Source organism: Pteropus alecto, unplaced genomic scaffold (assembly GCF_000325575.1).
Source record: "Pteropus alecto unplaced genomic scaffold, ASM32557v1 scaffold123, whole genome shotgun sequence".
In the NCBI taxonomy this organism is placed as follows: domain Eukaryota; kingdom Metazoa; phylum Chordata; class Mammalia; order Chiroptera; family Pteropodidae; genus Pteropus; species Pteropus alecto.
Genome location: NW_006433950.1, coordinates 8,701,951 through 8,728,725, shown reverse-complemented (window position 1 = coordinate 8,728,725; position 26,775 = coordinate 8,701,951). Strand labels below are relative to the sequence as shown.

Below are 26,775 nucleotides of genomic sequence, written 5' to 3'. Positions count from 1 at the left end.
CTTCCTTCCCCACCTGAAGAACACTCACCCTTAAGCTCAGCCAAAGCCGCCTCTGTACGGTCTCTGCCCTCAATGGAGTTACTCCTTCCTTCCCTCAGCGGTCACTAGCATTTATGTAAACACTTAAATTCTTGCTAGATTCTGCATTCCAGCAGGGCACAGACCACATTCTCTATATTCACCTTTGTCCAAATGCTCATCTCATGTTCAATACTTGATGAATTAAATCAGACTTTCTTAGATTTAAGGAAAAATATCAAATCAGTACCATTGTGATGAAATAAACCATACCAGTATTACAGAATGTCAAGAGGATAGATTGATTTCCGATTCTGATAAGGACAGTAGATTCTAAGGAGAATGAGGAAACCAAGGTGTGTGTTTTCTCCTCTGGGATCTGTCCTCTGAGTGTGTGTATAAGACCCTACTGCCAGCTCCAACTTTGAGGAAGGTTAAGAATCGGTAAGCCATAAAGTAGAGGCTGTTATTTATAACTATTTTCTGCACAATTTTTCCACTGCTAGAAAAATCAATCTGCTAAGAAACTGTTCTGTCACAAAGAGACCACTGATGAGCTCCCCGACCCTTCAGCATCAGTCTTCTGATAAAATGAATGACTCCTGTCTCTCCCTCAAGTTCTCGCTGCTTTAAGCCACTGAAATGGAACCAGCTCTCTCCTAAATCCTGCCAGCCACCCAGGGAATCACTGAAGGGAAAGCATCTTCAGACTGAACGCATTTTTGTATTAGATGAAATTTTTCAAATAAAAATGTAAAGCAACATTGATTCTATCTCCGTGGCATTACCAAGGACAGCATTATGCCACTTGTGTTTTGGGGGGACTGAGGACAGGAGACAAAATCGAGCTGGTGGTTCCCCGTCCCACATTCTTTACAGCAGGCCACCTAAGCAACTCTGTTTCTGGTACGCAAATACGGCTGCTAGCCCTGTTTTCCTTGCCAGGTCCAAAGGTACTTTGGAACATAGCTCGTATTATTTTAAAAAACAAACAAAGAAAAAAGGTCTGAGGTGATTGTAATAATCTAATCGGAGGGCAGAGAGAATATCGACCATAGCCAGCACTCAGACCAACATGTGTCCAAACAGTGAATATTTTTTTAAATATTAGGCTTTTGCCCTGGAAATTTGGAAATTCAAAAGGAATACATGTATTGAAAGAAGACTTTATGTAATGTTTTAAGCTTTAAAGTTCTTAAAATTCATTATTAAGGTTTCCCCAGTTTTAGAAGGCAAGGTTCCTATAACAATAAACTAAAACAATAAACACATGTAATTCTTGATGGGGACAGACGGGGACGGAGTTTTGCATTAGCTTGAGCAGTGGTGAACAGGAAAAGATTGTTCTCTGCAAATGGTGTGATTTCGGGAGGAACCCAACGGATCCTTCACCTCAGCGTAAATTAGTCAGCCTGTGATCGCCATTACAGCAGCATCGATACCAACGAGTGACAGGCAAAGAGTGAACGAATTTAGATTTCCTTGGCTGCCTCCTTTATCAGCCCCTCAATGTGCTTGCTGCACCCAGTTATTCAGCTCACTCTGTACAGACATTGGTATCTAACCTCAAATCAGAACCCAGGGTTAACTCTCTGCTCTCACTGTACAGGATCTAGGCTTTTCTTATGTCAAGGTGCTTTGCATCCAGTAACACAGGGGACAAAGTATAAACACTGTCCATAAAAATGTTTTAAACTGTTTGAAAAATGATTTGACCTAAGTAAGAAATTAATTTACACTGTGACCCACTATACACGTGGGCAAGTTTGCATGTATACACTAGTGAACAAGTTACATAAAACAATATTTCCCCTATGTACTGTAATTCTGATCATTTTTCTTCTACTCTATTTCACTTTTTTTAATGCTCGTTTTTATCCACTAAATTGATTTCACAGTCCATTATTGGGTCCTGACGTACAGTTTAAAACACAGTGATGCACAACACATTTTGAGACATGTAGCTATATTTCCTAAGTTAATCAATCTATCTGGAATTGTAAAATTCTAAGAAACAAATGTAAATTTCAGTAGAAATACCAAAAAAGAAGATTTCTTTTTTCTGGCCCATATGAAACACGAAGCATTGAAATGATTCTGAAGAACTGGTGGATATCTGAGTCATAACCAGTGGGAACGCAGATAAACACAGGGCAAAGGCTGGGCAGGAGCCCAGGGAAGAGTGGAACTCACCGAGCCCAGCCGACCTGCACGGCGGTAACGAGGCTGTTACGTCGACATTGCGATGCCGTCTCATTTTCCTTTGGCTGAAAGAAATGATTAAAAGACTCTCGGGCTTGGGAAGAACCTTAGATGTCAGATTCTATGTTCTCCTACCAGATGACAAAAGTAAATCAGCATTTCCTTTGATAATCTGACATCGACTTTGTTCCGATCCAAAAGTTAACTTCACAGTTAGAAGGAGGGTAAAAAAAAAAAAAGGTTCACTAAAACGTTCAACTTTCTGTCTCTCTTTTTTAAATAATTATTAGATTTTTATTAGTCGAGGGAGAGCAAATGAAAGAAATAAGGAACAAAAAATACATCTTAATCCTTAAGTACATCATACATTTATAATTTAAGCATATTTTAAAAGACCAATAGCCATCAGTTCAGAAAATATACCAACTTATGTCATAGGCCACCTTGTCAACTAAATTAATCTCCACTGTCCTTTGGCTCGGGAGACTGTCTTCTACATCTGACCTTGGTCTCTGTGATGGCATCAGAAACGATGCTGTTCAGTAGTTTCAAGTGAACACGGCTCTGGGGGCAGGTGCTTTTTTCCAAGAAAACTTCCACCCGGCTCTGCAGCTCTGCAGCTCGGCATGCCTGCCACCATCCTCTTCCAGCGACATCCGTGCCACCAACAGCCAACAGAGGAGAGGGCCAAGGCTCATGACGGCTGGTGCTGCACAGTCCGTGACAGGACTATACTCCACTCTAGTCAGGAATGGGTTCTGCAGCCTCTCGCCTGGCAGAGAGCTTGTCACCGGCACTTACGGGGTCTTCCAATGACTCTCACAGTCTGTAAGTTCAGAAAGTGCTTTCCAGCAGGCAGTGGCACCCACACCCGGTGGGACACACCTCCTGGGTCCTAAACCACTCCATCATGTGGCTGGTGTGTCCCCCATGCCCACAGGTCAGGCAGAAGTTGGATGATCCTCGAACTGCGACGTGGCAGATGGCACACTGGAACGTGAAGCCTTTGCAGATGGTGCACTGCGTGCCACGGACCTCGCTCCGGCAGTGGCTGCAGTACAAGCCAAACTCTGGAAGCAGGTGGAGACGGCCAAAACAAGAGACATGAGTTTAGTTCTGCAAAAGCAACCCGGGCACTGTGAGCTAGGAAAGGTGTATTCACCTTAGGACTCTGCAGGAGCCTATTAGACCAATGGTTTTCAATTTTCTGTTTTAAGTAGCAGAACCCCTTCTGCAATCTTAGTAAGTGTTATAAGCAGTGGCCTGGCACACGGCAGGCGACTAACAAGCCGTGCTGAAAAAACTGACGGACTCAAACACTCAGGCAAGAGCTGACTGGTCTTACCATCTCTTCCCTGACCAAGTCAGGGCACCACGGTGCCGCGGAGATGCAGTCAAGACCGTTCTGCTACGACCGGTCCCTAGCCTCCTGAGGGCTAATCCCACCGACCACTCATCTCAGTCTGCCTCCGTCACCACCATGAGCCCAGGCAACCCACGTTCACTGCCCGTGTCCCCCCGCTCACCCCTGCTGCTCCGGGGAGCCTTTCCGTCCCTGCTTAGCCTTCCTCTGTGCCACCTGGAACACAAGCTTCCCATGTGCTCTACGTACTTTTCTCAGAAGGGGCAGGGGCAGGAGGGGAGGGCACAGGCCCCATTATGCCTCCAGACTGTCACCTTTCCTCTTGAAGCTAATGCCATCTGGTTTCACCAGCCTCCCTCCCTCTCAGGCCTCTGCCCTCTCATCTCTAATCTAATCAGCCCCCTTCCGGCCGCAATTTCTCCTTCAGTCAGCCTGAATTACATGACCTAGCTTTATAATTGCTTTTTGGCAAACATCCTCAACATCTTTGCCCGTCTCTCCCTCCATGGTACCACCTGGCAAAACCTCAAACTGCATGAGCCCTATCACCTGCCCACACCTCCATGTCTGCCCCGGAGTGATCCCGAGGGACGGGAGACCGTCACAATGTGCCTCTCACTAAACACAAGACCACGGACAGACTCCCAGCCCTACGCAGTGGTCTGCTGCTGCTTCTCTTCCATTCTCCAGATGGCTACTTCATACCCACTGCATTCCAAAGACGCCCCCCTCACACCTTTGCTCCCCGCTCTCTGACACCCGATGGCCTCTTCTCTCACCTCCCTGAGAAAATGAAGCCTTCCAATAGGGCCCCTTCATCCCTCGGCCACCAAACTCTCAAGTCTCCCTGGGTCTGTTCTTCTTGTCCATCTCTCACAATAGAGAAAAGGTCCTTTCTTCTGTCACAGCCAGTTTCTCTGTTTTGTGACAATTAGTTGTCATAAAAACGTACTACTAAATACTTTTTAAATATATGGTAACTACAGAGAAAATTTTATGGTAGTCCTCGTTAAGGTAAATCATAATTTTGATTTAAAAATAGCTATGTCTTCACGCTCTCAGAACAACTTTTTATGTTACGTAAGACTTCAGTTTATGTTCTCGTAAAAAGCCTAATTAGTTTAAATTTCTTAAATTTCCTTTACTGGTTTTATTGGTTTGACAGGAGTCAACACTTAAAATTATGAGACTGTAAAAATTATGTGTACAAGTTAATGGAATTATAATAACATGTCTTTTAAAAAGGGTTGTTCTTTGGCACTTGAGATAACGGTAAATATAAACTTGATTATTCTCCATCTCTGGGTGAAATTATTAAAATGTCGTCTCTGAAAAATTCAACGTATCATTAGTAATTATGTTTCTCTACAGTGCGTCAGCTTAAACATAATTTCTAACATCCTTATTAACTTTAATATCTTGAACTAATATTTCATTTAGTTAACTAATGAAAATCTTTGGGGGTGTGTACAACTTTTAAGTGAATATAAATTCACAAAGATAGAAAATACAGAAACACTAAGTCACTGAGCATAATTTTAATATTTCTTTCTTGCCTCTCAGTGTTACACATAATGGACTGGCCATTAGTTAACAGTTGAGAAGGAAGTACGGACACCTTTGGGCCATGCTGGTATACATGTTAGCTTTGGCACTTTAGGTGATACAAAGGGACACAGTGTGTTCAGAATCACAAAGGTGTCTTTTACGGGAACACTGACAAACAGGAATCTCAAGGAAAGAAGCATACAACCACAGGTACGGGCTCTGCTGGGGAAACCTGGTAGCGGTGGAATGGATCATTTTTGGTTCCTAATAGACAATAAGGCAGTAAAAACACTGGCACACAGCAGAAAGATCGAATTATGATTCCTGAGGCTTCACGAAACCTCCAGGAGGAAGCTAACTCCAAAGGCTTAGTGTCATAGGTCTCCAGTTTGTTAACCATACAGAAGAGAGTATTAATAAACATCATCTATTACACAAATGTAAATAAAACCAGCCACATAAATGACAATAAATCAATCTGCTAAAGCAGAAAAATGCTGTATAAAATTTAGGTGAGCAGATAGATATGCACCTCTGGGGCAGGAACTGGGTCCAGGACTGACAAAGCAAAGTAATAACCTTGCTCAGCCACCATTACAACCAAGAGCCACATACCACAATGGAAAAAACAAAATCGAAAATCATCTTATTACCAGAGATTTTTTTTAAAAGAATACAATGCCTAGCATTATCCCCTCAAAATAAATGAAGTGAGTTTTTTTTTTAAAGAATACTATGCCTAGCATTTTCTCCTCAAAATAAATGAAGCTGTAAGTCCTTTCTATAAACATCTAATCTCCTAAATGAGAATAACTTTATCCCTCAAACTTGCTGCTGATACAGGATGACCCTTGCAGATGTGACAAGCGCCAGAGGAAATTGCTCATTTTCCACCCTGAGGAGACCAACGGTAGCCTTGGTAACCTTACTGTATTTTTTTTTCAATACCCGCTGTTTCCTGTATTTGAGCAATCTGACTCTTCCAAAGAGTAAAAACTTTAAGGATGAAAATATTTTTCTTAATATTTTTGTCTGTGGATCTATCTTTCATAATCTCCCCCCTTCTAAATCTTGTAATAATGTTTGTAATGGTATTAGGACATATTATTCATTTTTGAATATCACTTAAGTCTTCATAGCTAATGTTTCATCTCTCTTATTGGATTATAGACTTCTTGACCCACCCACCCAAACTGCACAGTACAGCCCACAGAACTCAGCGTGATTCTTTATAATAGTAAGATGTCAATAAGAGCTTAGCTGATTAGTGTATTAATACATCAGTTACATGTCTCTGTGATTCACATATTTTCCTGAAAACTAATTTTGAAAGACAAAATTGCTTCAGCCCATCATTAATCTTCCCTGATATGCTTTCATACATTTAGATGCTCTGAAAAATATATTGCCCATATACATATAGCCTTTGGTGTTTTGGCATTTCTTCTAGCGCACACACTAAAATAATCCGTTATAATAATCCTTTTATTCAACATCTAAATCTATGTATTACTCTGGCCTACTTGTTTCTTTAAGTGAAAGTATGTACACGTGCATAACTTAAAGAGTCAAATACTCTCTACTATGTGTTATTACCAAAACAGAATTCCCTTCCATCCCTCCCTAGGAAAATCCTTCCAGCCCATTTAACTGTTTCTTCTGTTTTTACCTTCTATCTTAATTTTCATATTTTAGCATTACCTACTGACTTTCTGCAGTGGAAGCTCTCGTTCACTCCCAGTCTCCCCAACTGCACACATATACCACCTCTCCCTCATCTTCCCTAGACAGTTCTATTATCATTTGGTCGGATCAGTCTTCTGTTTTTATATTATTTATCAAGCCTTGTATCAAGATAACTTTTCTTTTCTTGCACATTTTGCTTTTCCTACCATTGGTAACTATCTTGTTTTGTTCATTTGCTTAGTTTGCTATGTACTTACCAATAATTCATCTCTAAATGCTCCCTTAAATATCTGAGTCTACTATAAATACACTGGACACCAAAATACACTACCTATTTTTTCAATGTCCTCTTCTTGGAGACAACACTCCTGAAGCTCCAACCCGGACTAACCTACCTCTACCCAGTTGCTCAAGCTGGAAACCTAGGAATTATCTAAGCTTTGTGTCTTCCTCAACCCTACATCCATGTTGAATCTACCTCTAACATCTATCTTTAATCTATTCCTCTCTCCCCACCGCCGATTTGACCCCTAGACTAGGCCGTTGCTCTCTCTTGACCACTCTAAGTCCTCAAACGGTCTTCCTACCTCTACTGCTCTCCTCTAATCCTTTCTTCATATAAGAGCCAACACAAACCTCTTAAAATGGAAACCAGAGCAGTCACTTACTTCTTAATGGCCTTTGAAGCTTACCACTGGACTTAGAATACAATCCAAATTCTTTATTTACAAGTCCCTAATTATCCTACAATCTAATTTTATACCACTCTTCTCACTCACTGTATTCTAGCCACTCTGGGCTTCCTTGTTTAAAATAACAAGTTTCTTCTCCCACAGGCCTGCTCCCACTGCATGGAAGCGCTTCCTGCTGCCCTCGGCACGGATGGCTCCTTGTCTCAGACCTCGGCTCCACAGGGAGGCCTTTCCCAATACACCTCAATACATCTTCTAAAATTTTTCTCCCTGCTCTCCCTGCCCCCAAATCCTTTCCGTTTGCTCTTAAATACTCATCATAATTTTTAATTATTTAATTTTTCTCCTCCACTAAACTCTAAGTTCCACGAAGGGAAGGAATGTCCTAACACTGACGAAGAGGCGTTTGATAGATATTAGTTGAATAAATAAATAAATAGCCCTACTTCCAATCAATACCTGAGGATTGTATATAAAACTACTTCTGTTGCAATAAAAACTTAATCTTCTCATAAAATGCAAGGTTTTTCACAAAGTTTAAAATAGACTGAAATGCTTCAGAAATTTCTGCTTATAAAAGAGAAACCAAAATTTCATTCCAAGTCTATGTTTCGGACAAATTGAATTATAGAAGCTTTCAGATAATGACAGGAAAAGAAAAACATGCAGACTCACCGATCCCCTTGTGAGGGTCAGGGGGACAGGAAACGAACTTCAGCACTTCCGCTCGCTTCTCTCTCAGCCCCCAGCGGTAGAGGATTTCTCCGTAGCATTTCTTAAAGTCATCAAATTGTTGGGCATGGGCAGGGTCCAGGAGCCTGGATAGAATTCAAAAGATCTCCTGTCAGGTCCTTTAAGAAAAAACAAGCTAAACACTGAATGGCACTTGATATACTTTTCTTAATGCAAGAGTCCTAATTTTGGAGAATCTAAGCACTATGAAATTGTGGGAAGGTCGTTACCTTTTATTTTTATCATGCTGGTCACGTTCTCGCTCCCGAGGGTCACTGTAGGTCAGACTTCCAAAGCGGATTTCTTCTGGTGAAGACTCTCCCCAAGGTGAAGATATGTGTTCTATTTCTCTCCCCGCTGAAGAAAATCGAATGGGAAGGGAAGAAGGAAATCAGAGAAGACATGGAAAATCTCTGAAAACTCTCATAAAGCAGTGTGTGTCCAATTTATTCTCTACAATAAAAATAAGCCAAGTTGAAAATCTTGAAAAATATAACTAAATAGAAGTCTTCTCTAGCTTTACCTTTTTGTCTAGGTATTTATTATTACGGTCACCTGATAATTAAGTACACGCATAATGATTAAGCAAATTACGGTATAGTGATATAGTAGAATATTAGGCAGTCATTATTTATAAAGACTTTTTAAATGACATTAGAAAATGCTCATAAAATTAAAAATCGAACACAAAATCACATACACAGAAAGACCCCTCTCAGACTCCACATACGCAATGATTGAAAGAAAATGTTCTGAAATGATAACATGTTATTCGCAGGCGGGACGATCAGTGATGACTATTTTCGTCTCTGAGACTGTGTTTTGTTCTTTTCTTCACTATGCATGTATTACTTTTACAATCAAGAAAATACGATCTTTTTTGAAAAAAAGAAATTTTAAAAATCCAGAAAACACAAATACATCTACTCATTAAACAGACCTTTATGGCCACCTGGAATCAGGTTTCGCCTTACTTCTCTGAAGTGGAAGAGGTACACGGGAAGAGACATAACAGGAAGTGACAGATGACTATGGAAGGGGTGTATGATGGAGAAAGGACGGGGTTAGGTTTCTGGGGTGAACACTGGGAAGTCTCACTGTCAGTTTCCCAAGGTTATGGGATGAAAAGCAACCCAGAAAGGCACAAGACCTTCTAGAATTTGGCCTGTTCAAACGTGAAACTCCAGGCCTTTCTGACCACAGTATCGCCGTCATACTAAATTTTTTAAAAAATGAGAAACAAGGAAAAATGTACAGAATATTCGTCGACAAAAGATTACATATTATTAACAATTTGCACACAGCTTTTAGAGAACTAAGCAGACAGCGTGGACTGTGTCAGTTCCGTACCAACCTATGTTCCAGCCACCGGTATTGAGCCCTGGATCCGACATGCTGGAGCAGGAACCAGAGGAGGTAAAGCTGGGCTGCAGAACAAACAGAAGCAGCATCAGACGATCGTTCCCCATGACGTTTACTCTTAGAAAAAGTCAGACACCAACCAGAAAACCACGAGCTTACGTATCGACTATGGGACACTACAAGATTTGATGAGCGACTAGGAAAGGGCCCGAAAGGGTTTGGTATTCCCTGAGGCTGAGACTGGGCTTCGAACACGCTGCAGAGCATCGCCAGCGTCTGGACATCGCGGAGTCGGCAGTAATGAGCCAACCTAGAGAGAGTTGAGAGGAGAGAGAACAAGTCAAGAGAAGGGATGGGAGGAGGATACGAGCACAATCGTGGTGGGTCGCTGCCATAGGGACAGAAAGAGAGGGTGCTTAAGTCTTCCTCAAAAACCCCATCGGGAACCAGGGCTTACTACAGACGCAGATCTACTTTGGGTTTGGCTACATTTGCTTTGGAATAAAATATAAGTATTACAAATGACTTAGAAAACCAATCTGAAAGTTTCTGGTTGGCATCCAGGCATGGGTCCAGACCCGAACGTAGCTTCTCAAGAACTAAGTACACTAAACTAACACCTGAGTGAGGCCATAAATGCTCTCTCCCAACTCTACTGCCTTCTGGGAGGTTCCTATAAGCTTCATTCATAGAACCCAAAGCTATGTGAAGGTCCTCGGAGAACACTGCACCACCACAGCACAGCGAGCAGACAGACTCGGGAGGTGGAATTAGGAAGACGAGCTATTAAATAATAACAATAAGAAACAGTTTTACCTTTTAGGTACTCGCACCCCCTTTCCTCCTTTCAGGACCACCCGCCAGAATGTGAGGTGCTTGGCCTCTACGATGGAATTCTGATACCTTCCTACCAAGCACTGTCTTTAATACTTTTTAAGGTGCTTGTACACTCACTATCTCATTTGAGCCTCACATGAAGTGGGTAGAACAAGCACTGTCATCCCTGCGTTACCATGAGGCAACCAAAGCGTGAGCATGTGTGAACCAGGTCTGGCCTCAACCGGTAAGTAAAGCCAACCTCCTCCTGAAGCAAGCGGAGCTTCCTTCTCTGTCAGGACCTGGGCCATATTTCAGTGCAATATGAATTCAATATTTTCCTAAATTGCTTAATAGGGTGAAAGCATCACGGCTTTTGGAAAACATGAAAGCCAATACGTAATTCTCTAATCTGCTCTCGGGGCGAAAGTCTACGGGATCCAAGACATTTACCATCTCAAGAGCGCAAACTCTTGCGATCAGACTTACGGGCTAATGAATGCATAAATCTCTACGGGACATGTGAGTCTCAAATCCTTGTTCCAGATGCCACATACTCTACAGTTCCTTCTGCTATGAGAAGTTAGTTACGCACAGAAACTGCTGTGCCACAGAAAGGAAAGACCTCACTTCCACCTCTCATTTTCCTCACGTTTATGTCTCAAAACCTACAGGGATTCCAGCAGCTGTCGCCCGAATGGATGTCGAGCCCAGGGAGTTTCCAAATCTGGGTCAGACTTTGGACCAAGGCAAAGATCTGTAGCTACCGTAGCCAGCGACCAAACCTGGACAAATCAAAAAGAAACACCCAAACTGAGATCCGTGAGGACAGGGACGGGAAGTATGAAAGAACCCCACCTCTCTTTACCTACACCCCACCCTCTCTTTACCTACACCCCACCCTCTCTTTACCTACACACCTCTCTTTACTACTCTCACAGCCAGAAAAAACAGAATTTCAGGGCCCACTCCAGACCTACTGAATCAGAACTGGAATTTTAACAAGATTCTCAGAGGACTATAACATTTGAGAAACACTAGCCTTAAAAACTTTCATTAAGCAAACTTCGGAGAAATGACACCATGCAATAACTTCAACAGGTTGTCTATTTAGCTGCTAATTCATGTGTCTTTTTCTGCTGCTTCATTAGTGAACTGGCAGGGAGAGAAAAAAGTATCCTGCTTCACATTTAAGATCCGTCCTTCTTTAGCCAAATAATGAAAAACTGTGTTGCTTTCCTTAAAAGAGTTTCATTATACTCTCCAAAGCTACAGAAAAAAACAGGCCAAGACAAAATAGACTTGGCTTTCTTTTCTGATGACATCAAATCTGAGGAATATCTCCAAACTTGGAATCTCATGGTGCTTAGAGTCATCAAACAGAAATGAATGTCGATTAAGTATCTATCAAACCCAAGATTCAGCACACACAAAATACATCATGCCGTCAACAGTGCCCACCCAGCTCCATACATTTAAAACTGGAGCAGTGCTCTTGGGAAATCTTTCTCAGTAGCAACACGTCATTGTATGGCCACTGACTGGAAAGCACTATACTAGACTGTGAGATCCCCAAATGGAAGAAGTACAGATTTTAAATCAAGGAGTTTATAATCTAAGAAAAAAAAGAACAAGGAAATAAAAATACTGAAAAACAGGTAGAGAAACACATCAGATATGTTTAAAAAGTCAATTAAATTATGTGGCACCAACATGGTTAAACGATGCACACAAGTATTGGTTCAAATGAGAGACCCGAGGTTCTGTTCCTCTCGATCATCAATGACCCACCTGAATGGTTGCTGAAAGGGACAGAAAGGGTGTTTACCACCCCGGCTGACAACTTAGGCATATTATTTCTTCACTCATAATACACATTTCCTAATGCCTTCAACAGAAATAGTTGACAGTTAAGTTTATTTCTGCAACTCTTCACATAATTATAGGCACATCATCTTCGACATATGCATAAAGAATTTTTAAAAATTAAGCATTTGCATCGACGTCATTACTGGCCCACTAAAGAGTACCACACCACGAATGATGATGATTGTAAGAAGAACAGCAGTAATTGTATCATATTTTGGGTACTTACCATCTATCGGATATAGGTATGGGAATTTTATATTTTTACCTTAGTTCTCATAAGGACCTTAGAAGTATTGTTCCTATTTTATAATCGAGGAAATTGAGGTTCAGAAAGAGGAGGTGGCTGCCTAGGACCACACAACAAAAAAGTGACAGAGCTTAGATTTAAACTCGGGCCTGTCTGAACCCAGGGAAGGGAATTTCCACTTCACTTGGACTAGCCTGATCTTCTGAATCAACTTAATGAAAATATAAAAAACAAAACACTTTAGGAAGTAAGTCTTCTTAAGAGAATGTTTTTGGAACACGAGCACTGGGTTTGCCTTCGTATTGTATTTATTGCATCTTCTCACCAATCCTATGAGGTAATTATTCTTATGGTTCCCATTTTACAAATACACACAGAGGCTGAGAGAGTCTCAAATAATTTGCCCAGAGTCACACCCCTAGGGAGCTGAGCTGGACCTATACATCTTGCTATAAATTCCACAATAATTCTACTACTTCTTTTTGACTTCTCGCTGTTCACAGAACTTTAAGTGCCTGGGTCCTTATAGAAACATTATATCCATGACTAAAATTCACTTAAAAGGGTTTGGGGCAAACATTTGTTTATTAGAATACAAATGGAAATCTTAGGGATTTTTTTTACTCAGATAAAAATCAAAGGAAGGCCTTACTTAGCTCTGGGTCATTTGGAGGGTTATGAGGGGGAAAACTGAGCAGATAGGATAGTAGTTAGTAGTGTCCATTGCTTAATCTAATCCTCACACTAAAAAATAAAAGGTACAATAGAGACAGAGAATAGATTAGTGGTTGCCTAGGGCCAGGTGGGGTAAAATGAGATTGAGAGCTAAGGAATATGGGGTATCTTTTTAGGGTAATGAAAATGGTCTAAATTTATTTGTGGTGATGGTTGCAAAAGTCTGCAGAGCAACCTAAAAGCCACTGAATGGTACATTTTAAATGAATGAACTGCATGGTATATAAACTATATCTCAATAAAGCTGTTAAAAAAAAAAACCAATGTAGGAGCAGCTTGCTTTAATACACAACTGCGTTCCTGCAAAAAAATGAAGATTTAATATTTAAAGATTACATCATATTTTAACTCAACATGTCTCCTTAATCTAAAGGAATGTTCTGGTAAAGCTTTTATGAAATGAAGCCCTTTTAAAAGTAAAAAACAAACAAACAAACAAACAGAATTGAGGGTACAAATGGGAAAGATGTAGATACCCAAATTTAGGTATGTAACAATCACCATGGTATAGAATAGAAAAGAAATGTAATAAAAAATACTCAGTAAGTGATTTAAGACCTTCCCAACTAGCACTAATAAGAAAAATATCCAAGGGATTTAGAAAGCTGCTCTAGCCCTACAGTTTGGCAAAGAAATGAGAATTGCAAAACAGGAGGCACACCTTGAAATGTCACTAAACCACCACTATAAAGCGAAAACAATCTGCTCAAAAAGAAAATTCCAGATCTCCAGCAAAAGGGATGGATAATACCTGAACGAGGTCCCTCCTTCCAACAAGCAAGGCAGAAGTCGCATTCTTCTGACACGTCTCTTGAATATCATTTACATTCAGTCTGAAATTTACAAAGAATGTTAAAGTTCCTTTCTAGTCTAACTTCCTAAATCAATCATACCTGGTTTAACAACTAAGACTAAAAACTGCCTCTTTGGTTATCACTCAAAATGTTTTATCCATATTGGCCTAAAGCTCCCTTTCTACATGACTTGAAGAAAATGCTTAACTGCTGGCTGATATTATGCTGTGGGTTCCAGCCTAGAGAAGGAGAAATCTCACCTCTCCGAAGTCAGGAGAGGAGGCCAGACTCAAAGACCAATTTGCCAACCTGCTTTCCTGTGGAGTCCCCAGGCACAGCGGTTGAGTAAAAATGGATTCAAGTGCAACACTGTAGTTTCTAACACAGAGGAGCACACTGTGTATATCCTACAAAACAAATACTTTCTGTCACATGTTCAAGTCCAAGAGGAGGAGGAACCACCAGCCTGCCCCTGTATGCTTGTCACTCGCCTCCCAACTCCCTTTAACTAAAGTGGCTCTGTTTTCTCTATTGTAAAGATTGGGTTTAGGAGGCAGAGTTCTGAGACTGTTTCTAAGAGTTCTGCCCTGCTGTTAGGTACACTGTATAAGCCCCCGCTTTAAATGCAGGCGAGACCAATGAATACTAGTGGGACATCGCTCCCATGATTAGGTTATTATTATATTATTAATCAGTCGACTTTGAATTTGTCAAAAGGGAGATTATTCTGAGTGGGCCTGACCTAATCAGAGAATATCTTAGACAGTGAAGCAGCCGTGAGACCCGGCTGCTGGTTTGGAAGGAGATGAAATTAACCAGTTCTATGGGTGTAAAGAACTGAATTCTGCTCACAACCTGAGTGAGCTGGGAAGAGGATGCTAAGGAGTGGATAAGCACACCACCTAGTCAACTCCATGATTTCACCCTGGTGAGACCTGGGCAAGGACCCAGCTAAGCCGCACCCAGACTCCAAACAGGAAAACTGTGATAATAAAAGCATGCTGGTAATTTGTCATGCTGCAACAGAAAGCTAACACACTGTACTCCCCTAAAACTGCTTCTCCCTCCCCGCTTAAAACTGTTTTTGAAGAAAAGGTTCAAATACTTCTTTAGAAAACACAACTTTGAGAATAATCAGTAGTATTGTAATAACTATGTATGGTGTCGAATGGGTACTGGATTCATCAGGGTGATCGCTTCATAAGTTATATAAATGTCTAATCGCTGTGTTGTATGTCTGAAACTAATATAATATTGTATGTCAACTACAATCTTATAAATAAATATATGTAAATTTTTTTTTAAAACTTTGATAATCATGTGTAAGTGATAAGCACGGCAGACTTGAAATGCTGAACTTACATGTACAGTTCTCCCAGTGACTTGTGAACAGGAAGAAGGCATGCGATATCCTGGATGATAACTTTCCCAGCAGCCTTGATTGGTCGATTGCCGGAGTCCGATCCCTCGCGTTTACTTTTCCATCTCCTTGATTTCTGGGGGAGACGACAAGTTATAACTGATGGGGACTTTGCTGAATGGAAACTACAGTTGCAGAGCACATCATAGTTGGGTCATTGGTAATTTGCAGATAATTTGCATTACATCATGCCCACAATTATATGAATCAGCATCTATAGGAAATTAAAGGATGACAAAGGGCATTGAGCTCTTGGTCCAAAATTTTAACAATAATAAGCACCTACTACAGAACTGTATATATTCTGCAGGTGCTCTAAAACAGGTACCTTGAAGCCAGAATTTAAAAAATAGAGAAGAAAAAGAACAGGAAGTTAGTAAAGACCACACAAATGTGGGAGAAGAGCAACTTTTAAGGCTGGGTTCCGCTCTAGGTTCAAAGTTCTTGCTTGAAACTAATCAAAGTTTTTTTTTTTTTTCCTTCTCAGAGAGTTTTAATAGAATTTGTTGAGAACTTAATCCAGATACAGCAGTGTGAGCTCTGCAAACCTTAATCTATGGTAGGCAGACTGAAAAACTTAACAGCTCAAAGAGAATTACCCTGTTTTTTTTCTAGCAGACTTGAATTATTTCTAAAAGTGATAATTTTAGAATGTCAAAAATACCTGAGCAGAGGGACGTGGGTAATAGACATGGAAGATCATTAGCAATTATCCTATTTCCCCGGAGCCTTACCTACAGATGGCTACAGAGGAGCTACTGTATGAGGGAAATGACAGATATCATAGAAAATAAGAATTATTAGAGTGTAGCCCCATCTGGTATCTTCAAAATGACAATCTACCAAGGGAGTGATATTCTATTTTCTTTTATTGCCAGAAATTAAAAAGGGGGCCACCAAAGTGACTCAACTCAGGAGGGAGGTGACATATTTATTAACAAAGAAAGCAAAAGGAGCTAGTGAAAGGGTCTGCAATTTAGAGTCAGAAAATCAAGGTTTACTGGTCTTTTTGCCACATGTACTAGTTCAAGGTGACCCTGGGCAAGTTACTTATTTGCTGTGAATTGAATCTCATGTCACTCTCTCCTCGCTCACTGGTCACTTGTGGCTCAGGGTGAGCCGTGTCGTTCCAATCTCACCAGGTTATAAGTGTACAACGAAAAGGAGAGAGTGCAAATGGTGTAAACTGAAAGAGTACAATTTTAAAATCTGTAATTTTTAGAAATGTGTATAAACCCACAGGAATTTAGATTAGATCATTATTTAGATGAAGCACAAATTCGTTTTCCACAAGTGATTTTTATACAATCACTCTGATATAAATTAGTCACGTTGAGCATTTCTTATCACTGATGTCCCATCTAATCCCCAAAGTTGTCTAATGCATGTAACTTCCTACATGACTGGTAAGTGTTATGGAATCTAGTAAATCCAGGACACTCGGACTTGGTTCGCAGAAGGTAAATGAGGTTTAGCTGAAGTATCTGGATTGCTTATCGTAACTGGTAAAGACATATGCTACATTATCAACATGGACCTTAACCCATTTGATCTTAAGAAGCAGTTCAGTTCCTAATTACTATTTATCCATTCACAAGACATTATTCTGCAATAGAAGAGGAAGCTTAATATATTATGGTGGGGTAGCCCTTCAATTCCCTGCTAGCCTTGGTTATTTTCTAAAAAAGAATTATGTGTGTACTCACTATCCTTTTAGCCACAAATATCCTGACGTGGGTGCGAGTAAGGGGAGAATGTGCTGAAAAGCAAACAATCTGTCAGAATGGGCTGGAGCCAGGCAGTGTTAACGGACACAAGACGATGTCATCACGCGTGCACTAGTACTATTACACGGCTGGTTCTAAAGAGTGGAATTGGGCATACATCTACCCAGCAATAACAGCGTCAGCACAATGTGCTTAACTAGAACAGGGAGGCTATAAGTGCACACACTCATGTCACTGTGATTTTCAACCTCGTTTCCAGGAGTATAAAAATCCCAGGAAACGACAAACCCACAAGTCCCACGTAACTGGGCGTCAGAGATGAGATTTAGGGTACTGGATTTTAAAGAGAGAAAGAGAAAGAATGAGATAAGAGAGAAGGGAGAGAGAAAGAGAAATCAGAGTGAGAGGAGAGAGAGATGAGCGTGAGAGAAAGGAGGGGGTCATGCGTGCGTGCGTGTGTGTGTTTGCACGCACGTGTGTATGTGCGTGAGAGAGCGCGAGAGAGAGAGAAAGGAGGGGGAAGGGAGGGAAGAAAGAGAAGGAAAGGAAGGAGGGAAGAAGGGAGGGATGGGTGGAAGGAGGAAAGAAGGAAGGAAGGAAAAGATCTACTCTAAAAAGATTCAACTAAGAAGAGAATATGATCCAACTAATTTGGTCATTGAGTTGGTTGGAAGGCTTTTAAAATGCTGTTCCAGGCACCCTGGCTCCTTATTACAAAGAGAAAATGAGAAGCACTTGAACAATTGAGCAATTCACTATAGCTGCATTTAACTAACTGGGAAATAAACAAAGCCTCATGAGGGATGGGGTCTACCGCTTTCAGACCACAGTGAAAACCACAATTCCCTGACTTTTTAAACAAACATGATGAAAATAGAATACTAAGTGGTTCATTTGCAAATAGACTAGCTCATTGAAAAATGTTTTTCCTAGCAGAATTGAATTTTTTCTAAAAACGTTCATTTTAAAATGTCAAAAATCCTTGAGCAGAGGGACGTGGGTAATGGACATGGAGGATCATGAGCAATTATCTTATTTCCCCGGAGCCTGACCTACAGATGGCGGCACAGGAGCCCGTATGGGAAATGAGATGTCCTGGCCACAAGTCCAAGTGTACAGATGTTTGACTCAGGATTTAAAGGCTTGCCTGTTGTTATTAACATCAGCTCCTGCTATGAACTGCTCACTCCGTGCGAGCGTGAGCCTCACCACAGCTCGCTGACAGAGTGGGTGCTGTCTCCATCACTCAAGGCCACACTCAGGAGAGCTGAGATTTGAACACAGGCCTCTCAGGTTGCTAAGCCCATACTTGTTAATCTGTTTTTAAGAGCATGATTTTAGATTGAAAAGGAAAAAAATTAAGGCCTGACTAACTCACTATGTAAACAGTTTGTTCTACTTTTCAATGGATCTATTTCTGCACATAAGGAGATCAACATCAGATTCTAGCGAGGCCTACCCAGCACGCCGTCATCTACAATCATTCCCCTCTAAAGTCACTTCTCTGCCGAGCACCATGGCTACATTCTGCTGAGCCAGACGGTGTGCTGAGGACGGGGCACGCCTGGCTCACACTCAGATGCTGTGTTTCAGGCCCGGCTCAAGAGCCTGTACCTCACACCGTTTCATTGCCTTTCTAGATCTGTGAGGATTAGGTGCAATCATAGAGAAGACGCCTCAGGGTCCACAGAGATGCCTTAGGACTCTTCCCCCATTTGCCGTCTTGGGTTAGAGATCAGGTTAGAGATCGGTAGAAACAAACCAGTGTGAGGCATCAGTAAGTATCTGATGAATATGTGAAGATGGCAGTGTTGGGGCTACTTTCTGCAATTATCCTTCACTGAATTATGGAAATCACAGTCTGTATTTCCTGGGCCTTCCTTGTCAACTTCTTGAGACTCCAGGCTTCTAGGTGCTTCTCTCTTAGGTCTGTATTGATGATGTACAGGTGATGTTTTATGGAAACTCATTAAGCTGCCTTTGAGCCTATAATAGGAAAGCGTCCCCAACACAAGGTCAGAGAAGTGACTAATTATAGCTACCACCAAGAATCAAAATGTAAAAGCAGTTATGGAATAGCACTATTCGTTCGTTTAATCCAGCAAAGAATAACTGCAAAACATTATCGAAACTCTTTAAGGGGTCACAAAACATAGTTCTTAAAAATTTGTTGGTTAGTGGCTTTAAAATATGAAATATCTCCCCTCTAGACTACATGGGTCCCTCAGTAATCCTGTCTAGTAGCCAATTACTCTGGGGACTCAAATAAAACAAAGCTGCCTAAATGAAGACATGCTAAATCCAAAATCCTTGCTGGATAATTTTTCAGGGTGTTTCTTCCAGAGCTTTGCCAACAAAAACGGTTCACAGTCCATCCCCAAGACTTCCTTTTCCCTTAATATCTTGCTGGAGATTTTAGGAGTCTCTCTTATCTGTGCAACTGTCAAGTGACAACACACAGAGAACAAAGACGTGCCAGGCTGAGGTGTGGCCCCGATCTTTCCGGGTGAGGGGAGGGCACTAAGGCCCACATGCCCCCCTAAACCTCCTACATTGCTCCAGTCCCACTCTGACAGGCTAAAACGTGGATACTTTTCTGTGAGGTAAAATCGGTACCTCTGAGAGGCAATGGGCTCTGCGCTTCTCTTCAGTCTTCTCAATGCCCCACCAAGAGAAAATGCCCCTTCCCCACAGATTTCATGAGCAGGATTGAGGGGAGAGACAAAGCAAGACAGACAAATTGTCACATAATGAGCACCAGGATGCTCCTCTGAACATACCAAGAAGGTGTTCATGGAATTCTGGGAAAGAGGACAGGGAAGAAAGGAGTTGGGTGGGAGGGGGAGGGAAGGAGGCATTGGTGCAAACGGCACTGAATGACAACCAATAGCCAGCTTGCGACTGTACCACCATGTTACTGCTACAATCGGAGGCAACATCGAGGCCAATAAATGGGTTAAATGTAAAAACAGCCCAAGAATAAGCCACCAACTGCTTCGCAGCAACCCCATCAACAATGCATAATCAGCAGAGTGGGCAGTGAGTCAAAATGCGTTCCTATTTAAACAGCAGTGGGAGCAGGGACTGCTGGAAAAATCGGTGGAAATTCAGTAGTCGGTTGGCTGGGACAGGCTTTTTGAGAAAAGGTGGCCACGCTCGCGGCTCCACCTGCAAGCTGTTGGCAGCAATGGTGCTTGTTAACCAGGGCTCCTGATTTCAACTGGTTTTTATATGAAAAGGCTATCGAACTATTCCCCTAAATATTTTTTTACACCAAATGAAATTCATGCTAAAGCCTCAAGGCTGCCTTGCACCAGCCTGAGGTCACCGTGGCACCCCTGAAACATGAAGAGGGTGGGAGAGGAAGACAGAAGAGGAGAGATGGCCAATAGGAATGAGTAAGAAAGAAAGAAAAGGAAGAGAGAATGTTCATAACGGAGGTTTTACCGTCAAAGCAAAATATTAATGGTAAGGAAAAAATTTGTTCCAGAAAATTCCCAAAGGATAAAAACTAGCTTATGCATCATGCCAATGAAGCAGGTGGGCAGTTCCTTCTTTGAATTAGACCAAGACGATAAAAACAGACAAAATGGTGTAAGCCTCTTATATCTTCCTCTGCTTCCCCCTATGCCAAAGGTAGGCTTTTGAAAGTTCTATGGAATTATGAAAACGCTCCAAATGAAATCAGGTGAGCTAAAGGCTTACGATCAGGGCTCTTTCCAAGAAACCCTGTGTTAAGCTTCTTTTTCAAAGAAGTCCATTCACAATCCTTAACAGTATCCGTGTTCACCCATTTGAAACTGTGATGGAACAAGGAGGCCGTCCTAGGCGCCTGACTCCCGAGAGTGAAATTTAGTGTTGCTAGTCCTGAAACCCAGCCAGCCTGTCATTTCAGGTTCCTCAAAGCCAGGCAGGTGGCATTTTATTCTTGGGCCTTTGGGCAGAGACAGGATTAGTCAAGGAGAGCATTTGCACAGCGCACAGTACCGGGAAGTCGTTAATTGCTTGTATGGACCAACGTCGCCGGGCAGAGCGAGGAGACATCTGTGCGTGAAAACGTTACACCCAGAAGGAGGGAAGAAAAACACCAAGAAAATTAAAAGGGAAAAATATAGAATAAAATGAAAGCTTCTCACAACCTGATGGATTAAAAGATACCATAATATGCTGAAAAATCGGGATTGAAATGAGTAAAAAATCTGAACGCAGGCACAGCAGTGTGTGGCTTCCCTCACCTCCCGCCCAACCTGTCACACTCCAAACGCAGCTCCAACGTCATTGTCTTTCAGCCGAAACACGTTTCAACACGTATGGAGGCTAAGGTCCACACCGCTCTGAAAAAGGCACTACCATCGAGGTCTGCGGTTCTCCAGCGAGCTTTAAGAGCAGAGGGCAAGTGGAGAAACTCGTGGACTCCGGCTTTCCCTTCAGTACGTGCGAGAAGCTTCTCACTCCTAAAATGGAAGTTCTTCAATTGACTCGATACTATGTTTTTTTTGGTGTGTGGCTGTAGGGCACTGGGGAAATTGGAAGTCTTGACCTTGGGACGATAGGATTATTTTGAGAGCGAGGCCATGCGGGAGGGAGAGGCCCAGAGAAATGCAGCGGGGAGGGAGCTAGGACTGAGGATGTACACTCTCGAGGGCACTCTCGCTAACGACATATGCAATAGTGTGAAACTGGGAGCATAAACACTGTTTATGGAAATCAGAAATTATTCTAGCAACTTCAAGACCTCCTCAGTTATTTACTTTAGAGTTATTTTAGTAACAAACTGAAGCGAACGTGGGAGGTTGCAAAATTGTTTAAATGTTTATAGGGTAATGCCTAATGTTTCTCAGAAGTTCTAGGCCTTCCAATTTACCCTTGGAATAAGCAACATTTCATCAACTATTAATAGTTGATCCAGTTACCAGATGAATGTTAGCATCTCTCTGTGCTTTCTGACTTCCTATGATGGTTTTTTAGCTGTCTCACTTTTTGTTTTGTTTTGTTTTTTTAATTTTTAGGAACAAACCTCAGAATTCCATCTGGAGAACGTTTGGCTGAATATAACTCCATGGCCTAAGTAGGGTAGGTTAAAAACACAAAAACAAGAGAAATGAACAATAATCCCCCAATGGCTCTATAAAGACTTTTTTGTAATCTTCAAAACATGTTTCAATTCCTTCATTGCTGTCCTTTAATGCAGTTATATTATTTTCCTTTATTCTTACTCATTTAAAGATCTTAGAGGTAGAAAGCTAAAAGAGAATAGAAATATGTAGGAGAAAAATCTGATCTGAAAATGAAGACTTAAGCACAGAGAAATTTAGCAAACTGGAATCGTTTCCAGAATAAAAGTAATGAAAGTGATATTATTTGACATGTGAAACTAGACATCTGAGGATCGGAAAATACTCCTCAAGAGACAATACTATATTCCCTCCAAGAACAAGACCAAGATAAAACCAATATCATGGCCATATTTCAATTCTTTAATCCTTCCTATTTGCCCCATGTAAATGAGATGGACATGAATTTCAATGAGAAATGAATTTATTTGAGACTCATCACAAAAAAACTGACTTACTCATTTTAACTTCCTAGGTTGAACCACATGAAACTTTTCTTTAAGGTCAAAAATAGTCAAATATCACCAATTTCATATGATTTAACCTAATAATTACTTCATATCATCCACTGAAGCATGCCTCCCTTCCCCACGACTTCTAAGAGTTGTTGTAATGTTCTGTTTCTTGGCCAATGTGACTGTTAATTCACTGAATTATATGCTCATGATTTGTGAACTTTTCTGTACTTATACAGCAATACAAAAGTTTTATAGCAAATGACAAAAAAATGCATCTCCCTCATTTTACATGATCACTATCTGGAATAAAACTCAAAGACTACTTACTAAGTCATCCTCAGGGACTATCTATCATAGCCCATTCTCTGAGGAGAAGTAACACAGTGGGAACCGCCCAAAACCGAAATATCACAATCTTTCCTTTGGCCCCTCTGTATGATTACAGAGTTTACAGTAAGAGGCCAGACCACCAAACACATGAATGTAGGCTTTACGAATGCTTCTGCGTTGGTCCCAACTTGGGATGGGAGTTATTTTAACTAGACATGGCCTTCACACACTACCACAAGCCAAAAGTGCTAGCCCATGTATTGTGCCCAATTCAAATCCAAGCATGAGTAGCACATGACATGATTCAAAGGTAATTCAGAACTGCCTCATCAACTATAAGATCTCCTCGACCTAAAGAAAATTCCCACATTTATCCAACAATGAGTTTGTTTGGCTGGCATGTCAATAAGAAAATGCCTTACTTCCAACCAGTTTATCAAATCATCTAATCAGTTACCCGCTAGCTTGTAGAAGAGGAAAAAGAATTTTTTAACGTAAAGGACTTGGGAAGATATAGGTGTTCCAAGAAAGTTTACGATAGTTGGGTGGGGCGTGGGGGAGAGAATTCCATCAGAGTATGAAGACGGGAACTAAAAATCATTTCTCCTACTTGACTAAATGGTTTTTCCCAAGACCGGTCCTGTCTCAAGCATCAGTTGCTGCCACTTTCAGTCACACACAAATCCAAAAACCAGACAAAGTCAGAGATGGCCAACCATCCCTGTGAAGAACGTTAGACACTATAATGCAATTGAAGTAAAGATGCCTCTAACGCTTGCTAGCAATTTTTTTTTAATAATTCAATTTTTTAAATTTAATTATAGTCAATCATCATTTCTCAATTAGTGGGGGACAACAACAAAGAATCCCTAAGGACTGAGTTTGTGGTAGCTCGGTGGTAGCCCAGTTTAAAACATCGTGTCAGTTAAAAGCCGGTTTAAGCCAGACTCTCAATCTGACAAGAAAGAGTTCTCAGAATCCTTCCTACGCTCTGCCAACATTCTCTTCATTGTCGTCACCAAAGACTTGTGACAGCTTAATAGCTACTTTAGAAATGATGAGTTCCTTAAGAACCCAGGAACATAAGGACAGGTTCAGGTGATTTTTATATAAACTGGTCCATTCAAATGCGTACTTCAATGTAGAGTTAAGAAAAGTATAAAACATTTTAGAGGTCAACTTTAAAACTTCTCAGAACTCTGAAATTCCAAATATATCAAGATCCTAAGCCTCCATAACACCCATCAATTTGTTGACAAACATCAGAATACCAAAGACATCTGAAGGTAAATTATTCTATCTAAAAGAATGGGAATCAACTTAATGAATGGGGATTACAAGGACTGGATTAAATGGGGAAAGACTATGGATTATAAGAACTCATCCTCGCCCCCACACACACACATACAATTTACAGTAGTTAAAAACCAACAGAAAGGCACAAAGCAATAGACTTTCTTTAACAAACTAATTATCTGAGGGAAAGGCTTTAGGAGATTACTAATTGAGCTGCTATGTGTGGCAGGCAGGGGAGACAAGGAACGAGAATCTAGGGAAGGGAGAAGAATCGCAGGCCGTGGCTCTGCTGCTTACCCGCTCCTTGTAGTAGAAGGAGCTGATGGAGACCTGCTCTTTCTCGCTGCGCGTGGGGCTCCCACTGTATAGACGAAGGTTCCCAGGGGCCTCTGTGCGGATCTTCATGGGCGCAATCAAGCCAGTGTGATAAGCAGACAAGGCTGAGAGAGATCTGTGGTTGAAAATGCAGAATTATCCATACTGGCGTTGGTCTTTCCATATTACTAAGTAGTGCTGTTCTTGGCACTTGATGAAACCAAGAGGAAAAGATGAATAAAATGGGGGAAAAATGGAAACTCAAAAAAAAAAAGAAACAAATAGAACTTTTAGAACTGAAAAATGCTTTGTCTGCAGAAGCAGAGAATGTTTCTATGATTATATACACAGAAAATTCAAAGGAATCTACAAACTGCTAAAACTAATAAGGGAATTTAGATACATCGATTTACAAAAATCTACTGTATTTCTATACATTATAAACAAACATTTGGTAAATAAACATTTTAAAATTTTCATTTAGAATAGCATTAAAACACATCGAGTACCTAGAAACAAATTTAATTTAAAAAAATATATGCATTAAAAATACAAACTATCACTGAAAGAAATTAAAGAGCCAAAATAACAGAGAACTATATCATGTTAGTGGAGTCAAAGATTCCATATTGTTAAGATACCAATTTTCTGCAAATTGATCTACAGAGTCAACACAATTCCAATCAAAATATGAGCTTTATTATAGAAACCAATAAGTTGATTTCATATTTTACAGAAATGCAAAGGACCTAGTTAGCCAACACAAACCTGAATAAGAATAAAATTGGAGGACTTAGACTACCAGATTGGAAGACTTACTATATAAAGCTACATTAAGAGTGTAGCATTGGCATAAGGAGGGACCAATACATCAAAGGCAAAAATAGAGTCTAGAAATAGATCCACAAACATATGCTCAATTGATTTTCAACAAAGATATCAATGCAAATTCAATGAGAAAAAGAAAATCTTTTCCATAAATGGTGCTGGAACAACTATATATCTCTACTGAAAAAAATAAACTTTGATCCCCTACCTCACATGATATGCAATAATTAATTTGAGATTGATTATAGACCTTAATTAAGGAATTTAAAAAAGAAAACACGGAATATTTTCATGACCTGGAGCAGCCAAAGAAAGCACTAAGCATAAAATACAAAAAGTGGGAAACTGGACTGCATCAAAATTTAAAACTGCTGTTTATCAAAAGATCACTAAAAAGGGAGAAAGAAAAGCCACAGATTAGAAGAAAATCAATACATACATCTAGCAAAGGATGTGCAATCAGAATAAAAAACTGCTACAAATAAATAATAAGAAACACAGTCCAAAAAAAAAAAAAATGGGCAAAATACTTGAACAGGTACATCACAAAAGAAAATACCCAAACAGTCAGTTAGCACACAAAACTGGCTCAATATCATTAGTCATCATATGGAAGTGCAAATTAAAGCCACAATGAGATAATATTACACACCCACCAAAATGGCTCAAGTCGAAAAGCTTGAACATTACTTTTTAGAGAAGATGTAGAGAAACCAAAATTCTGAAACACTGCTGGTAAAGAGTGTAAAATGACACAATCACTGGGGAGAGACTTTTTGGCAATTCTAATAAAATTAAACTTATACCTATCCTATGACCCAGGGATTCGATTCCTTGGGTAGAGAAATTAATACACTTGTACATGTAGATCTACATATAATAGCCCCAAGCTGAAAATTATCCAAATGTCCACTGATAGGAGTATGAATAAAAAAACTATTATTTTCATACAGTAGAACTATTGATACATGCAATGATGTAAATCGATTTCAAAAAACATTAAATTTAGTAAATATGCCAGACATAAAATACTACATACTGCATGATTCTATTTAGATGAAGTTCAATGATGGAAGTCAGAGGGCTGGTTTCCTCTGGGTAAAGGGACCAGGGAACTTTTGGGGTGAGGCCAATGCCCTCTGTATCTTAATCTGGGTGCTGATCATCAAGATATACATTTCACACTTGTGTGTTATAAATTATACCTCAAAAAAATACTGTTA

General features: G+C 40.6%; 1 protein-coding gene and 1 pseudogene across 7 annotated transcripts in view; both read right to left on the bottom strand.

Moving 5' to 3' along the window:
- The window catches only part of LOC102887320, a 4,408-nt pseudogene extending 2,053 nt beyond the window's left edge, over positions 1-2,355 (bottom strand).
- A 136-nt stretch (positions 2,356-2,491) lies between these two features.
- Positions 2,492-26,775, bottom strand: part of WDR59 (WD repeat domain 59) — a 67,652-nt gene continuing 43,368 nt past the window's right edge. For 5 of the 7 annotated variants that reach the window (XM_015586949.2, XM_025044609.1, XM_025044606.1 and 2 more), the window contains 9 exons: positions 24,707-24,860; positions 15,427-15,560; positions 14,022-14,103; positions 11,092-11,204; positions 9,763-9,913; positions 9,596-9,668; positions 8,472-8,598; positions 8,185-8,327; positions 2,492-3,290 (listed from right to left, as the gene is read on the bottom strand). In XM_015586949.2, the coding sequence (XP_015442435.1) occupies positions 3,055-3,290; positions 8,185-8,327; positions 8,472-8,598; positions 9,596-9,668; positions 9,763-9,913; positions 11,092-11,204; positions 14,022-14,103; positions 15,427-15,560; positions 24,707-24,860 (1,213 nt within the window). In that variant the 3' untranslated portion in view covers positions 2,492-3,054. Of the gene's footprint in view, positions 3,337-8,184; positions 8,328-8,471; positions 8,599-9,595; positions 9,669-9,762; positions 9,914-11,091; positions 11,205-14,021; positions 14,104-15,426; positions 15,561-24,706; positions 24,861-26,775 lie in introns of those variants that run through there. The other 2 variants (XM_025044605.1, XR_003045411.1) reach the window with 2 other exon arrangements.